Source organism: Furipterus horrens, unplaced genomic scaffold (genome assembly GCF_987537825.1).
Source record: "Furipterus horrens unplaced genomic scaffold, mFurHor1.1.pri manual_scaffold_12, whole genome shotgun sequence".
Classification (NCBI taxonomy): domain Eukaryota; kingdom Metazoa; phylum Chordata; class Mammalia; order Chiroptera; family Furipteridae; genus Furipterus; species Furipterus horrens.
The window spans coordinates 1,091,189-1,108,125 of record NW_028327182.1 but is presented as its reverse complement, the minus strand read 5'-3'; the positions used below and the strand labels follow the sequence as shown (position 1 = coordinate 1,108,125).

Sequence of the window (16,937 nt, the reverse complement as noted above, 5' to 3'; positions counted from 1 at the left end):
GCTTGCCTCCATTTCATCTGGTTCTTCTGGAGAATTCTCTTGTTCTTTCACTTGGGGTTTGATTCTTTTGTCTTCCCATTTCAGCTGCTCCTTTGTATTTTCCACCTTAGTTGTTAAACTAATGATCCATTAAACCGATCAGTTGTTGATCTAATCCAGCTGTAATCAGCAGCCTGGCTTAATTAAGCACCACGGGGGCGGGGGGGCAGAATAATTCCTGCAGGGAGGGCCCAGGCTGATGTCACATGGAGGGGCCCGCCGTCTGGGGCAGGACTCAGCGCTGGGATCCTGGCGGCTGCGTGCTCGGTTCTCTCGGCAGTCACCAGCCCCGGACTCTCCTCACGGGCCTCTAGTCCGCTCTACCATCCCCTGCTGGAGCCCAGGTAAGTGGCTATAAATAAAATTTTGTGTGTTGGCCCTCTGAGAGGCTCTCTGTATCCAACTGTCTCTCCCTGGCAGGCAGAAACCCCACTGCTTTTCACAGTTGAATGTTATCTGGGTTCCTTTCTGGCTCTGGGACTGTAGGCTGGGGGGCCCAGCTTGGGTTTAGACCCAGCACTTCTCAGGGGGAACCCCGGCTGCTGAAATATCCCTCTGGAACGTCAGCTGCTGCCCGTGGGAGCCCAGCCAGCGTTCTCACGTCTCTGCACCCCCTGCCGGTCTCGTGGTGGTGACGCGGTTTCTTCCGTCTGTCCGTGGTTATAAGGCTTCTTACCAGCTAGTGTTCAGTTAGTTATCTGTTTGATTTCTCTGCAATTTACTTGTGATTCCAAATTGGTCATGGGAAGAGGTTAGTGTAGCTTCCACTTACTCCTCTGCCATCTTGGATCCAACCTTCGATTCTAATTTTTTAAAGAAGTTGTGTGATATGAACAAAGTGCATTGTGATATTTTGTGAAACAATATTTTTGAAGTTGAAGTTAAACAGACTGTCAGAGATATTAAAGTTCTAAGTTCTATGATTACTGGAAGGTCTGAATTTTGGAGAATATAAGACAAGAAAAAAGATGTACTAAAGTTAAACTAAAGAAATACTTTTCATGCATGGGCCGGTGACTCATTGGCTGGAGAACACCAGAAGGTTGCAGGTTCAATTCCTCATCAGGTGCATTAGGAAGGCAGCCTATTGGTGTTTCTCTCTCACATCAGAGTCTCCCCCTCTCTCTCTCTTCCTAGAAATGGACATTTACTCCACTAAATCCAAGGATTAGTAAGGATTATTATCTACTAGAAGGGTGTATTTGTATACTATGTTAGCTGAAACTTTGCTTCTTTGGGAACAATATAATGTCGACCACTCTTAACTCTTCATCAGTTCTTCTTCTTTACATCACAAAAGTTGCCCAAAACATTTCTTCGTTTGAATTTGTGTGTTGGATTATTAAACGTTGTCAAGTTGCTATCCGGGTCAAGGGGAAAAAATGAGAATGATTGGGAAGTATTTTAATTGCCAGCCAGTAAATAAAATATCTAGTTTAAGAAAATTTGATATACAAATATCCAGCGTATGAAACAATTAACATTCGGAGGATGATTATCACTTTGAAAAATAACTTATTTTACAAAATAATTCACTACTTCTTTTTTTTTTTTTCCTTTTTCTTTTTTTGCTTTTACATAGACAGTTCCCCTACGAAAGCTCCTATATGTTCATTTACAAGGACATTTTCAGGAACGCATCTCCCACAAACATGAGGTACACCTTCATAGCATTCTTTCTTGTACGTGTGTTTTTCAAGATACAGCAATAGTAAATGAGGCGCTTTAAAGTGAACTTAATTCTATTCAAGTTAAACTCCATTTCCTAGCCACTCGTCCGCCCAGCCCTGGCAGTAAGTAAGTAAGTGGATGAGGCGGGTAAGAGCATGCTCGGGATAGTCGGGACCACAAGGCACATGATGCAGACGACAGTGGGCCGTCAAACCCTCTTTGGTGTTTCAGACTTGCTGTTGATAGGAATCTGAATAGAAGCAGAGAAGAGACCCCCAACTGCTCGTTAAAACACCTCAGAAAGACATCCTCCCTTCACCTGCAAGCCTGCTGTTGTTTTATGTTTTCTTCTTTTTTTCCCCTGCGGTTCATTTTCCTCAATGCTACCTAATATGTATTTAGACTAACATTTAATTCTAGAACATCTGGTACTAACAATACCCAGCACTGTGTTTAACGTCACCAGCGATCCGTCAGGGACATCTGCGTGTGATGAGAAACTGTCTTCTCCAGAACACTGAGGAGCAAGACGTTGCTGGCCCTAAATGAACCCCCCGTGGTCACCACATACTCCCGTGAAAGAGCAGTTCCCTAGCCCTGAATATAGATAAGCTACTGGGGAGAAAATGTTGTGCTCTCATTGTTGGTGGTGGGATTTGAAGGAATAGAGAAAACTGGAAACTGCGTTCTTGTGTGTATGATCTTTACTTGGGGGGACGAAACGAAACAGCAGAAGCAACAACAACACACAAGAGAACAATCATTGGAAAATACACCACGTATTGAGAATAGGCCTACAACCCCCTACTGCTGTAGGTCTGCTCAGAACAACGTAGGCATTTCACTGTCCTCGGGGCTGGTTTTGAGTCCTAACATCGGGGAGAAAGCTGTGTTTGAAACAAGAACATATTAGGATCATAGTTTTCTTGAAACCTACTGGGCCCATTCTTAAATCCATAGGGCAAAGCCAGATTTAGGAATGAGCGCATGGCTTTTCTGCAAATTAACTCTAATATTTCAACTTGCATTTTGATAGTCCACACCACGTACATTTTTAAAAATCTAGAATATAATTGAGTCTAAAGAATCAAATACATTACATCTTTAATTTGGCACATAATCTTACTTTATAACAAGGGTTACAGATTTATGGAGTTTATTCACTGTCTCTCAAAACAGCATTTCAGAAGTGGCAGTGATAACCCGAAGAGTCATGGGACCGGACGGTCATCCACTCAGCTAAATCCCAGCATTGTCACAGGCACATGGTTTTTCTTGGTCTGTTTACATTCTGAGAGGCCGCGTGGTGCCGTAGTGAAGGGCGCGTGGTGGCTCCGTCACTTGGTGGGCACCTGGCCTAGTTAGTCCTGCCTCACGGCCCTAATCTGTGCCGTGGAGACAGTAGGAGTGGCAGCTCCCTCCGAGTGCTGTTCTGAGCGGTGCGTATGCTAACTTACAGCACAGAGGACTGGCCGGCCTCGTTACTGCTGTCATAAGGATATTTCTGATGTATTGTAAGCAGAAATTGCGTTTTGTAGCACTATGCAGTGTTTGGTTAATGCTAAATCATATGCAATTTGTCTAGCCCCTGGAACTATTAATAATTTCTGAAGTAAAATGAACTCAGCATTTTTCTATTAATTTGAAATAAATGCTGATTGCATGCGGTGAGGAAGTTTCTGGCATTTCCATGATGACTTAAATAGACACAAGTTATACAATTTGAACTTTTAAAAGTTTCCAGGACTTCAGGTGAAAGTACTTTCCCTGCAGTAGTTCAGGGAAGGAGTGGAACGGAGCTAAGTTACCTTGAAAACAATAGAAGAAACAAGCAATTAAGCACGCGGCCCCTACTGGGGAAACTGTTTCTGTATCTACTGCTAAAATTAGTCATTATTTTCAGGAAATTTTAATTGCCCCCAAATAGGGAAGTCACTGGAGGAAAGGAGAGGAAACTGCTAGGTTTTTGAACACCTTTTGAATTGATATTATTGCATTGATTGAAAATAGAATTTAATTTCGCTGAGAGATAAGATCGTTAGAATTCATTTTTGTCTGGATATTATGAGCACGCGGTCCATCACCTTGCTCTGTCTGAGGTGCTTAAACTATTCCAACTGACTGTGATTTTTTTCCGGCACTGAGAGCTTTTGCCACCTTTTGGAAATTCAGTTCTATTCAGAAAGCCTCAGATTTGTACTGATCAGCAATTTAATCTGAAAAGGGCCGTTAAAAAAAAAAAAAAAAAAAAACTTGAAGTAGAACATTTTTCTGGCAAGATGTTAAAAACCATCAGCCATCCACATCGATGAGGACCAAGAGCTCCTTACTTTCTGAAAGGGCAACCGCGGCAGCAGACCCCAGGAAGTACCCCTGCCGCTCACTTTAAGAAGGATCACGAGACGGCGTCCTTGCAATTATTCATGTTCTCAAGAAATAACTTATTAGTGTTTGTGTTTTAAAGCTAAACTGTAGGGCTGAGTGACAAGTCCTTGATGAGGACCCATCTCTAGAGACCCTAAACATTGAAGAGAAGCACTAGTAGGTCAGCTACGTTGAACTTTGCATATAAAAATATCTACCGTAGGCGTCCACTAGCACGTGAAGTCAGCTGCCTTTGTTTTCACTGAAAACGAGAGCGAAGAATACCCCGTGGTCACGGCAACAGTACGAGAATACAAGGTGAGTTTATTTATTGACAGCAACGACAAAACTGTAAAACAAAGTGTGAGAGCCGAAGCGGGCTAAGGACAAGGGCTTTTTGTTTTCTTTTGAGAGCTTCTGCCTGATTGAAACACGTCACACATACTACGCCACAGCTGATAAATGCCATAAAGTGTCAGTTAGCATCTGCTGGTTTCCGGCGACACGTCTGCCCCCCAACGCCGAGCACCACGAGAAACACGTGTCCGTGTGACAGGCGCCTCCGCCGTCAGCCGTCACAACCTGGTGGTCACGTAGTCCTCGTGGGCGGCAGTGCCGGCGGGGGCGGCGTCCTGGTCGGAGCTGGAGTCCTCCTCCCTGGCGTGCCGGCCCTTCGGGATGATGGGGACCGTGTCCTCCAGCACCCCCTTCTCCGACTTGAAGGGGCAGATCCTCTTGCCCACCTGCACGGGCAGGCTGTCCGTGCTCCGCTCGCGATGGTCCACGAGGACGCACTGTTCGCTGAGCCCAGGGATGCTCTGCTCGCCCCGGGACGCTAGTCCCCGCGACTCCAGGGGCCCCCTCCGCTCCAGGGACCCCGCGGCCCGATGGCGCGCCACCTCTTCCGACACAGAGAAGATCTGGCTTGAGTTCTGCTCGGCGGCGCTGTGTTTGGATCGTCTGTGGAACAGCCCGAAGTGTTTGATGTCGGCCACAAAGTGCATCTTCCTCGGCTTCTCCCGCGGCGGGGGCTCCTGCCCCACCAGGGCTGAGCCGTTGCTCACCGTGTGTCTCTCCGCGGCGATGGCCGCTGAGCGCGGGTGGATCAGGGTGGTCAGGTCGAAGAGGCTGAAGTTCTTCTTCTTGTCCTTGCCGGGGGCTTCCTGAGCGCCCCGCGCCTCGAGCTCTGCTGAGTTCGTGGCCGCCGTGGGCTGGACCGGCGACAGCTTGCTGCTCCTGAGCAGCCCCAGGACTTCAAAGCGGAAACTGGAGATGTCTTGCTTCAGCTCCTAAGTGAAACGTGAAAGGATGGCATGAGTGTGTGACTCACACAGATGGACCTCAGGGGCCCCTGTCCCACAGTTCTCACGCGTTTTTAAGAGCTAGGACGCCACGCTGCTGGGGTTCCGTCTAGAATTTCCGGCTTCCCCCCGGCACGGCCTCCCTGCTGGGGCCCAGGGACAGCCCTATTCTATTCGGGTTCTGTAGGAACAAGGGGGCGTCCCGAGGTCAACAGGAAAAGAAACAGGGCGCCTTCTCTTTTTCACCACCAAGTCGTGAGTGTCTTGGTTTGGGGGGCACTACATGTTCAAATACTTAGTCTTCAGATAGTCACCTGCTTTCAGGTCACCTCACACTCGCTCGGGATCCCTTAGGGAAAGATTGTTAACGTAGGCACATGTTACCGTCCAAAGGGACGCACCCCACAACATGCAGCGGGGTCTGCCCCCCGCGGAGCTGGCGGCCACTGCGGCCGTTTTACCCCCACCTCGGGGTCAGCCGCTCAGCACGCCTCGCACCCTGCTTCCTCCGGTCAGGCGGCGCTTCTGAGGTCCGCCCTTTTCTCTTCTCTTTTTGGGCCTGGGGATTCTCAGTCCCAGCCCGACGGGGGCCTTGGAGGGGGGCTCCTGACTCCGACCTCTCCCCCAAAGTACCAAGAAGCCTTTCATCCCGAAACGTACTGCTCTGCCTGTGAAGGGCCACCTCTCAGCGCGCGCTAAGTTTTGGGGGTTGTCCGTCTCCCTCCCTGCTGGGCTGCTACCTCTGCTCTCTCTCACGCTGGCTGCTTTTCTCTGTTCGAGGTCCCTGCAGGCTGTTTTCTTTGCTCTTGCCGATAAGACCTCATTGACTTCCAAACTCTCTTGCAATTCAGGCAGGACAAGAGGTATTTTATATACACCATATGAGCATCTATATGCATATATTTATATTTATTTCTATACTTCATGAATGCCACCTATCTCCTCTGATTAAACTCAGGGACAAACACGACGCTGGTACGTTACAGTGAAGGGCAAACCTGAAATCTCCTGCCACCAGAGCTGTGCAAAGCACAGAGAAGGCTTCTGTGGCCTTTAGCACGTTGGTTACTAAACGTTTCAGGATTAGAAATCAGACTGAAGCTCCAAAAAGTAAAGCCTCCACCGAGTGTCGTTGGGATGGGCAAGTGAGGGGTGCAGGCTCTAGGACCGCCTCGACCCCAGATAAGCCCTCTGGGCATTTCAGGTGAAATGCATCGGAAAACGACGCATTGGGAGAAATGTCAGCTTTTTCTTTTTTTTTTTTTTAATGATTCGGTAGTGATTTTATTTAAACACCAGCAGGCACACGGTCTCGCTGGAACCCACGGCTCTGGTTTTAACCGTGCGTGCGGGGCTGCGTGCCTGCGGACCCGGCTGCCACGTGGCGTCACCCGCGCCAGGAGGACGCGTCACCTTGAAGTTCTCCTCGGTCAGACCCTCTTCGGTGCGGGCGTCTCGGATCATCGCGGCCACGTATCGCTTCACCAGGCTCCTCATCACCTCCTGGGGGGCCAGACAAGGGCATTGCCACTCAGGGCACACGGAAGGGTTCCGCCCGTGGTCGGGGCTGGAGAGTCCGCGTGACTGTCAGGGCGCGCTGAGGACCCCTTACCTGGTACTGGTGGTGCCGCCGCAGGTTTTCAGCCGCTCGCCTCTGAAAAGGAAAAGCATGTGCGCCGTTCAGTTACATCGGTCAGTGGCGACCCTCCCGGAAAGCGACTCGTTTGTTCTTTGCATCAAGCGTGTTTCCCTAATTTCTTCCGAGTCGGTACTGAACTACACAGTGGACGATAGCTGGCGGGCTTCGTGTGAACCAAAGAACGCGGGAACCGAAACAGCCAAGTGCAAGGTTATATTCTCTATGGCATTCAATATATAAAATAAGTTACAAATGGTGGAAATGTTATTTTCTAATATAAGGTGACGGAGAATTAGGTAATTATACTTGGCATGTAGCCCAAATCACTTGAAATTATGCTAAGACACACAGACAGGACATGTCAAATAAAAAACAGAAGAAACAGGAAATAAAATAAAAATCTGATGGAATAAAAAACTCGCATTATAATAATATAAAGGTTTTCATAAATGTCACCATAGCAAGATTAAGTATTTAACCCTGATATGTAACATGTAATCAGAAACACATAATAAACGCCCAACACTAATTTTAATTAGATGTGCATTAAGGGAGGATTGCAATTTTAATTATATAGTTGGATTTAACAAACATCAACAAATAAAAGATTCTGTTCAAACACAGCATTACTTATGCTATACTGATTTTTAAAATATATATGGGCCCTGGGTAACATTTTGAAGAGACCAGGGTGGTCTGGAAGCAGGGGAGGGTGAGCTTAGAACAGTACGTCTGGAGTGCAGATTGGAGAGAGAAGACGCTTCCTGATAGAAAAAAGCGTCCATCATAAATTGAGTTACATAATAAACGATACTAAAATTGTGTATTTGCAGGCTTCACAACTATTCTAAAGATATTAGGGAAAAAATCTATCAATCCCTATTTTATATCTGTTAAATAAATATCAGTGTTGATTCTTAAAGAAGAAAACTAGCCAAAATATCTTAAAAATATTTCTGAAATAAAGGACTGAATTTGGTAAATTGTGAGAAAGCAGAAGAAATAACATACCTTAGATTTAAATAAGTCTTTTGATCTTGTTCTTTACTAAATATTTCATCATAGGCTGATAAAACTGAATTTTGAAAAGTTACGCATACATTACTGTGAAATGGCATCAGGAAAAATCAAACAATTCAAAAGAAAGCATTTCTTTAAGGGATAGAAAATAATGGTATTTTCAGTGGCCAAGAGACTGGATTTGTGTTTCATGATCAGAGTGACTTTCAGGAACAGCAGAGGCAAAGCTTAAACTTTCTCAAGGCTGCTAATTATTTGAATACCAGTCGCTGTAACATGAACCTTAAGAAACAAATTTTCAGTGTGATTATGGTATTCATTAAAAACTGGGAAATTGGAAACGATACAGAAGCAGAACATCTTGAAAAAATATTTTGTGACGGGGCCACCAGATGGAGGTATGTGACTCTTTTTGAGACCTGGCTGGGCCAGACCCCGAGACTGGAAACGGCCTTATCCAGGAAAACAGGCCTTTAGGTCCCTAAGTTTCCTTCACGTGAACAGACACCAACGCCAGCTGCGTGCCAACCTCTCTAACGCTCTCACGACAAATACCGCACAGGAGACCTGTGTTCCGTGATTTAAACAGAGAGAAACACTGAATTTAATATGGGATTTAGTCAACTCAAATTGTATTATTTTAGGGGTCTATAGCATTTCAGCATTCTATTTTAGTCTTTAAAAAACCCATAAAAGTCAACAAAAAGCAGTTGGAAGTCATAATTTAACTTTAAATTTCCTTAATGTAAAACTATAAGGATGACAAAATCAGATGATTATGAGTAATAAGTGAAAATTATCAGTGTATTATTATTAGAAACTTACATACAAATTAAAACTTTTTAATACAAATATAAAAAGATTAAAGAGCACACTTTTAAAAAATAGTTTCAGGTTTATTTTAATGGGGAAATTTTTTCAAAGCAAAATAGTCCGGTAGAAAGAGAGGACACAGGAAAAGTTTCCTAAGATGGCTTTTGGGGTCTGCTCAATAGCCTGAGCCCAAGATAAGGCTAATACAGTTCATTATTCTTGCTCGCCAGTTTTTCCCAATCTCCATGATTAATACTACAAAACAATTTTTAGTCTTTAAGATTATATCAGCCAACTGAACTTCAGTATCCTCAGAAAATAAGAATGATGTTAAATATCTTCTGGATATTAAACATAAAAATAAATGCAATAAATTTGCCGTGTGATGATTACTGAATCCTGCAGCTTGGATAGTCCTCACGTCTGCACACGCTCTCCCCTGACTAGCAACTCGGGACTGATCCTTGTCTCGGCCGTGACCATTGTGTCTACATGTTTTCTGCCTTCTTACTTTCTAGAATAGGCCGGTGTGGTACTGAAAGCACAGACTTAGGGGGCCCGCCTGGATTTGAAGTTCACCGAGACTTGACCCCTGAGGCTCTCTCCCTTCCCCACTTTTTATTTTGCAAGGTGAAGACAGACTCGCTGGGTGAGTTTGAAGATTAAATGAGATAATAGATTAAGGCATCTATCACTAACTCATGTTAGTTCTCATCATCTTTCTATTTTTTTTCCTGATTAATAACATGGTTTAATAGTTTTTTAAAAATATCCCTAAACCAAAAAGAGTTGTGGGTAGTCTGACATGTATCAGGTCGCCTCTGAGGAAGGAAAAGGGTGTGCCGCTTAGAGGTAATTGTCTCTGTGTGTGATCAGTGCGGCATTCTGTGCTTCCAGCCTGGGCAGGAGAGGTGTGGGGGTCGGAGATTTGCACGCAAGCAGAAGGGTGAGGTCTGGTTCTAGTAACTGGAAGGAGGTAACACATTCCTTTAGGCGGCCAATTTTGTTTTATTAAGGCTTTATTTTTTTAGAGCAATTTAAGGGTCACAGCGAAGCGTGTGGGCGCCTTATGGTTCACTCTCAGCGAAACATCCCGCGGGCTGGGTCAGACGCATACCACCATGGCATGACCTGGCGGTACCCTACGGGTATTTTTACCGCCCTGAAAATTCTCCTCCTCTGCCTGCGCGCCCCTCCCTCCAGCTCAACCTTGGCACATCCCTCGCCTTTACTCGGTCTTCTTCAGGATGTCATGTAGGGGGGACTACACAGTAGGTGGCCTTTTCAGGTGGGCTTTTTCACTTAGCAATATGCATTTAGGGTTCCTCCGTGTCTTCTCATGCCTTGGTAGCTCGTTCCTGTTTAGTTCTAAATCATATCCCGCTGTCTGGCCGGACCCGCATTCGTATGGCCCTTCACCTGCTGAAGGGCAGATTGGCCGCTTCCGAGTTTGGGTAATTACAGGAAAGCCACTCTGTGCGTCCTTGTGCAAGGTTATCGCAGACATCGGTTTTCAGCTCCTTCCTGTAACTACCACGGAGCGTGGTGGCTGGACCGTGTGGTAAAATTATACTTCGTTTTGCCGGAAACCACCCAACAGTCTTGCAAAGGGGCTGCGCCACTGTGCACCCCCACCAGCAATGAACGAGAGCTGCTGTCGCTCCGCGTCCTCGCCAGCATCTGGTGGCATCAGGGTGCCAGTGTCCGGCCACGCTGGGAGACTTGTAAGGCAGCCGGTCCTCTGTCGGGAGGTCCCTAAGTTTTGGGAGCGTCTCTGCATGATATTGGATTTTTGCTGCAGCCTCTGTGAGTTTTCCTTTGGGGTTTCTCTATCATGAATCTTAGCTCACGGGGCCAATTTAAGGTTTATTTACTAAGCGCCTCCATGTTCATGGCCACGAGCTGCAAGGAGCCAGAGGTGAACGAAAGAGACGTTTTTGCCCTTCAGCGGCTCACAGCCTGTTAGACGGAACGCCAAGAACACGTGTCTACAGATGAAGGCGGAATACAAAGGAAAACGCGGGCAGTGCTGTAAGGACGTCGTTTGGGTGTAGGAAGGAGGGTGCCCGCTGGGCTCAGGAGAGCAGCAGCCCGCAGACAGGGCACGAGATGGCAGGTCGGACAGGAGAGAACCGCTGGCTTTGAGCGGCCAGGCGCACCGGTGTCGCAGACGCCTGGGACGGGTGACCGAACGTGCCGGCGTTAGAGACTAAGAGCCGTGCTCCGGGGACGCCCGCCCGTCCAGCTGCAACGCAACCGACGAGGAGCGTACAGGCGAGGTCACTGGGGAGGTCAGCACGGGGTCTTTAGGGCGACGCCTCGGCGGCACAGGGGGTTCAGTGGTTGGGGGCACCTGCGGCCTTTGGTTGAGTGACATGTGATCGAAGTCTAAGCGCTGTGACAGTCACCTGGCAGCCACGCCAGGGAGAAAGATAAGTGGGACAGAATCGGGAGAGGAAGCTCTCAGTTGGGAGGCCGTTCCCATAATGCAGCTGAAGGCGAAGCAGGTGTGAGCGGAAATGACAGCGGTGTGTGCAGAAGGGAGGGGACAGTAAGAGTCACAGGGGACCGCCAGCCTGAGGGGGACAGGAGCCAGGGGGCTGCAGGGACTCGGGGCACAGGGACAAAGCTCTTCGGCTCAGCTGCTGAGATGTTGGTGCGCTAAAAACATAGCCAAGCACTCTGCTCTGGAGACGCTGACAGAGGACCCCGAGGCAGAAAGGCCACCGCGGAAGAGCATTTCGGAGGGAGCGGAGCCCGTAAGCTGGCGGATTCCTTTGTGCTTTATTTCAGAAGCCGAGCGCTGTGTGCGGGGCCTCCCTTGGCGGGCGGCTTGCGGACCAGCCGAGGGCGCGCCCGGGCGTCACGGGCACTAACTCGCAGGCGCGGGCCTCTCCTGATCTGCTCGGGCGAGACAAAGGCTGTATCCGGACCACGGGGCTAACGATCAAGGGACATGCCCACGCGGGGGGAAGCTCCCGGCGGGGGGCAGCGCTGCGTGTCAATGCAGTGCCAGGTTGCTTTGGAGCAGGAAACAAAGCGCCCTGGGGACCGGCCGTGGCATCCTTCTCCCTCGGCGGGCACCTGGCTCTCCGCGGCCCCCGCGGGGCTGCTCCCGCCGCCCACGGTCAGAGCCGCCTCCTCTCTTTCCCGCTGGGGTCTGGTTGATCACGAATTTGAAGCCCATGAATGATGCCTTTTATTCTTTGCTTTGCTCGGTGGCTTCCTGAAAGGACACAGCTTGAGGTGTTCGCCTCCTTTTAAAACTAAGTAACGCGGTGAGGGGCCGTCCCAGGATGCGGCCGCTTTTAAAAACTGCAGGTTTGCCCACTGACAGGCGGGTCTGCCTGCTGTTCTCTACGATCGCACTTTCCGGGCACACAAACGAAACAAAATAAAATACTTGAATGTCACCTTGCCAAACCAAGTATTCGGAATCTCACTCTGGAAGTAACAAGACTAGGAAGCCATTTATTGCTCCCAAAGCCACTCCAGAAAGAAAAATTCATCAGAAGTCCCTGTCAGCAAATCTCCCAGCTGTAAATTAGGATCTGAGTCACTCGCAGATCAATACCATCATCTCCGTGAGGTTTGTAGGTGGGCCTCCTGAAAGGGATGACTTCAGTGCCATGTGATAGATTATCCCTAAAACGACGTTGGAAAGGCACACACTGTGATCATCCTTTCCCTGAGTGACGACGGGGTGCCGGCCTGCTCAGAGCTCCTCGTTCCCCTGCGGCGGCCCCACCGGTGCACGTCCATGGCAGCTCCTCCGGCGTGAGTCCCCCCTGTCGTCCGAGAGCTGAGGGACGCCAAAGGCCCCGGGGAGGATAAGTGGAAAACATTACATTAAAGAAATAAACATCATTTTAAATGATATTTTTAAAAATCATAACTTTTTTCAGTTCAGCATCCTCTGAGCTTAAGCATCGCATGTAGAAACCCAGTCTGGCTTTAAACATGTTTCCTGTTGAGAAGGATCCAAGATGGCTGTGGGGTAGGGGGAGCTACAGCCCCCACCCCCCGCCCCCGGGAACTGAAGGATTTACAACTAAATTACAGAGCACTCGCCCCGAATGGCCGCTGAACACCGGCTGAGCAGAAGAGCAACACCAGACCACCTCTTACACCAGATGCAAGAATAAACTCTAAATGTAAGGCTCAGACCAGGAAAACCCCAGAAGAAAACATAGGCAGTAAAAGCGCAGACAGCCCTAGCAATATTTTTTCTGACATTATCTCCTCGGGCAAGGGAAACAAAAAACACACGAGCGGGCCGACATCAAACTAAACTGTTTTTACGCAGCAGAGGGAGCCGTCAGCGAAATGGACAGACAGCTCACCGAATGGGAGAGCGTGTTGGCCAGTGATACAGCTGATGAGGGTTAATATCCCAAATGTATAAAGCACTCAGACAAGTTAACACCAGAGAAACGAAGAGAAGTGGGCAGAGGACGAGGACACACAGACAGCCGACAGACATATGAAAAAATGCTCAATGTCAGTAATTATCAGAAAGATGCAAATTAAAACCCCAATGAGATACCACCTCACACATATCAGATGGCATCATCAATAAACCCACGAACAGCAAGCGCTGGCGAGGACGTGGAGAAAGGGGGCCCTCATGTACCGTTGGTGGGAATGCAGACGGGGCGGCCGCTGCAGGAAGCAGTGTTACGGCTCCTCAAAAAATTAAAGATGGAATTTCCTTATGACCCAGGGAACCCACTACTGGGAGCAGGTTAGCCAGCCTGTTAAACAAGAACCTTGAGAGACAGGACCCTAAAAGCAGCTGGACACGGTGACAGGACCCCCAGAAGCTGCTGAGGAAACCCAGCCTGGAAGGGGTCACTGCGGGGAAGTGGGAGAAGCACAGCAAAGCACAGGGGACGGAAAACAAAGCCCGGGCTGTCCCCCAGCTCTGTCCCCGGGAGACACTGGGCAACGGAACAAGCTCTCTTTTAAAGGAAGCGGTTGAGCTCAATGATTTCCAGGGTCCCTTTGAAGTGTAACGCAATCGTCCAAGCCACGATCGTCCCCTTTTCGTTAACGGGTACGTGATCTTGTCTTCCCGTCTACACAAGTAACTGTCAGGAAGATTATCCAAACTGAAAGGAAGTCATAGGAAAATCAATTATTTCTGACGTTATTTTCTCAATTCCTCTGTTAATATTAGAATCAGCTTAATTGACTTTTGATTTACCTTATATGTATATATTTACAAGTAATATATATTATTTATTTCCATCTAAAATACAAGTGTATAGAACTCAACTAAGACTATGCAAACCAAAATATTGTATTCTTCCCATTTTGGAAACACAGTCTGGAGAAAGAGCACATTTATAGCCTTGAGTTTGCTGAGGGGGGGACCTGCCCAGCACCTTAGCTCAGCAGAGAAGGGGCAGCATTGAGCACGGACCAGTCTGGAGGAGACAGACGTGACTCGCAATATTTGTTCCGTTCGTCATCAATTCCCAGAGCATAAAAACACCCGCAGGTTAGTACAATTAACATGGCTAAGGAAAAAGAAATGGTTTGACGTCACTATTAATTGTGAATTGTCTTTCTGCGCCCCACCTTGGATCAAAATGTTTAAAGTTAGAGACGGAGACATAAAAATAAATGTCAAGCCAGGCAATGCACAGAAAAGAAAGCTTCTAAACCTGACCTTCTTCCTCTGAAAGGAGTGAACCCTCACTTTTATAGAAAAGTGAAGGTTAAGCCCCTCTTTGCCTCTAAGACATGATGGTGACACACTCCTCCCAAAGCGTCAGCAGTGGGGGATTCTGCGGGGTGGGGGCAGGAGGGCGGGAAGCCACCTCCCGAGAGCAGTCCTCAGGGCTCTGGTGGCAGAATTCACGGGTTTCTTCAACTATTAGTGCAGAGCCTCATGTCTTCTTACAAGTTCCGTAGCATCTTAAAGCCCAAGATTCCCACAGTTATAGCCTAAAATTAAAATATTAAGGAAGAATTTCTTTTGTGTGTGGCTTTTATTTTGGGGCCCAGAAACTCTGTTTAAATTTCTTTAAAAACTCATAAGGTGGTATTGCTCACTAATATCTTTTTAGGGATTAAATACATTTCTTATGAATTTCAGAAAGAGATGGGGAAAAGGACAAGTCTCTTTTGACGTGGAAAGGAACAAGCCAGGATGCGGATTCTTTGAAACCTTTCCCTGTTTGTCTCAAGGAAACATTATTTCTTGCACTGTTTTCATGGCACGGAATGACCCTATAATATTACATGTGTATGTAACATGCATGACAGTAATAGTCTCCTGCCTGCCGCGCCCATGTTAGAAACACGAAAACCACCCTTTGCAAGTCAGCTGCCCCACTTCCCAGCTCAGTTCCTGGCATGAAGAACACACGCAATAGCTGCCTGTTAGACTTAAATCATTACATTTATTTCACAGCCATATTTTAAAAAATAATTTGAACTTATTTTTTTTAAAGAGAAATGGGACATTTGGAGTAAACCGTTAACTCTTCCTAGGGTCCGTGCTGAGGCCTGTGCGTTAGCGTGAGGATGGCGGTGTAAGGCCACCCGCGATCCGAGTTTGCTCCTGAGGTCGGAGACAGCCCAGACCTCAGGCCTCCGAGCTCACGAAGCGGCAGCTGAGGAGAACGTGCGTCTGCCCCTCCGAGCCGTCCCCGTTCACTGTACTCTCTTGCCAGCCAATTGCTCGTGAGAGTTGGAACTACCCCTGAGCCTGCAGAGACGGCAAGGCCACGTTCAGCACAGAAAGCCCCGTCCGACGCCGGCGACAGCACTTTGGCCGGAGGGCCGCTGAGCTCATAACGAGCAGTCATAAACTATGGTCAATAAAGTTAAAACCAAGGAAGGATTTCTAACGAAATAACTAGCATGACTCAGTAATTCTAATATAAAGGCATATTCGAACCCTTTCCAAAGCAATTTCTCTTAGAAGGTCAAAGCGTCTCATGGATGTGAAGGTGTTGATTCCCCAGACATCGCTGTGGGAACTTTGAAGATTAGGGAATAAAGTGAGAAATAAACGAGGAGTGACTTGTCCTGTCACTGGTTGGATGGGAACCAAGACCTGCGTCCATGTACTTTCTGCTGTAATGGCTTGAACTCTCGCTTTCCAGTAGGAGAGAAATTTCCAAAGCAACTAGAACCTTCCGGGTCGGCGGTGCACGGCTCTGAGCAGCCCTGATATTTGGCACAAACACAGCCTCTCGGCCTTGAATACAAGGGAGAGGAGAAGCAGAGCGCTGGACAGAGGAACGTGCTCTGGAACCACTGGGCCGCACTGTGGCCCAGAATTTTCTAGTTGCAGTATTCACCCCGCCGCTTAACCGAGGAAGTTTAACCAAGCACCACGGGCTCTGGGAGGAGCCTGTGTTCGGCACCAAGACGACGAGGTGATGCCGGGACAGACCCCTTCTACGGCCGTCCGGAGAGAGAAAACAGCAGGAAAGATGCCGCAAATAACCCGGGGTCACAGCTCCGGAAAGCTGGGGCCATGACGGTGCTGAGAGAGGCTGGGCTGCCCCCAGGCCATGACGGGGGGGCGGGGGGCGGGGGGCGGGGGGACTAGGAGTCACATCCTGAAGACTGGCTCCTACTGAACAGGGGCAGCCCTCACCGCACAGAGTGGCTGGGTGACAGAGTCAGTCACTTAGATGGTGCCTTAGATATGGCCGCTGCTCGGCAGACGTAACCTGCAAGGACAGGACAGCTAAGAGCGCAAACACGTTCCACCCGAAATACCGTCCACGCAAAGACTCAAAAACGGGGCGCACGCATGTGCTGGGTGCTTACCCCTATTGTCCCGAAACTTTCTGGCTTCCTTCTCATCTTCTTCTTAAACAGCTGCGTCCATATCCACCTGACCAGGTACCAGAGAGACTTGGGGCTTGGGATGACGTTGAAGGGCGTGGGCAGGGTGCCCCCTTCCTCAAAGTAGCTCATCCACAGCTTGGTCCGAGCGAACTTCCACTCGATGTCCGCGTGGTCCTGTGGAGAAGGACAGTCAGCTGCTGGCGGGCCTCGGAGCGACAGGCGCTGCGCAGCCCAGCTCTCCCCGGCTCCCGGCCCAGGAGCGCAGCGCCGACGCC

General features: G+C 48.4%; 1 protein-coding gene across 1 annotated transcript in view; it reads right to left on the bottom strand.

Annotated features, from left to right (window-relative positions):
• Positions 1 to 4,381: 4,381 nt before the first annotated feature.
• The window catches only part of TRPC4 (transient receptor potential cation channel subfamily C member 4), a 90,402-nt gene continuing 77,846 nt past the window's right edge, over positions 4,382 to 16,937 (bottom strand). Inside the window, exons 8-11 of the mRNA XM_090258497.1 lie at positions 16,642 to 16,836; positions 6,988 to 7,029; positions 6,789 to 6,878; positions 4,382 to 5,363 (exon numbers count right to left, since the gene is read on the bottom strand). Coding sequence (XP_090114623.1) covers positions 4,650 to 5,363; positions 6,789 to 6,878; positions 6,988 to 7,029; positions 16,642 to 16,836 — 1,041 coding nt within the window. The 3' untranslated portion in view covers positions 4,382 to 4,649. The remainder of the gene's footprint in view (positions 5,364 to 6,788; positions 6,879 to 6,987; positions 7,030 to 16,641; positions 16,837 to 16,937) is intronic.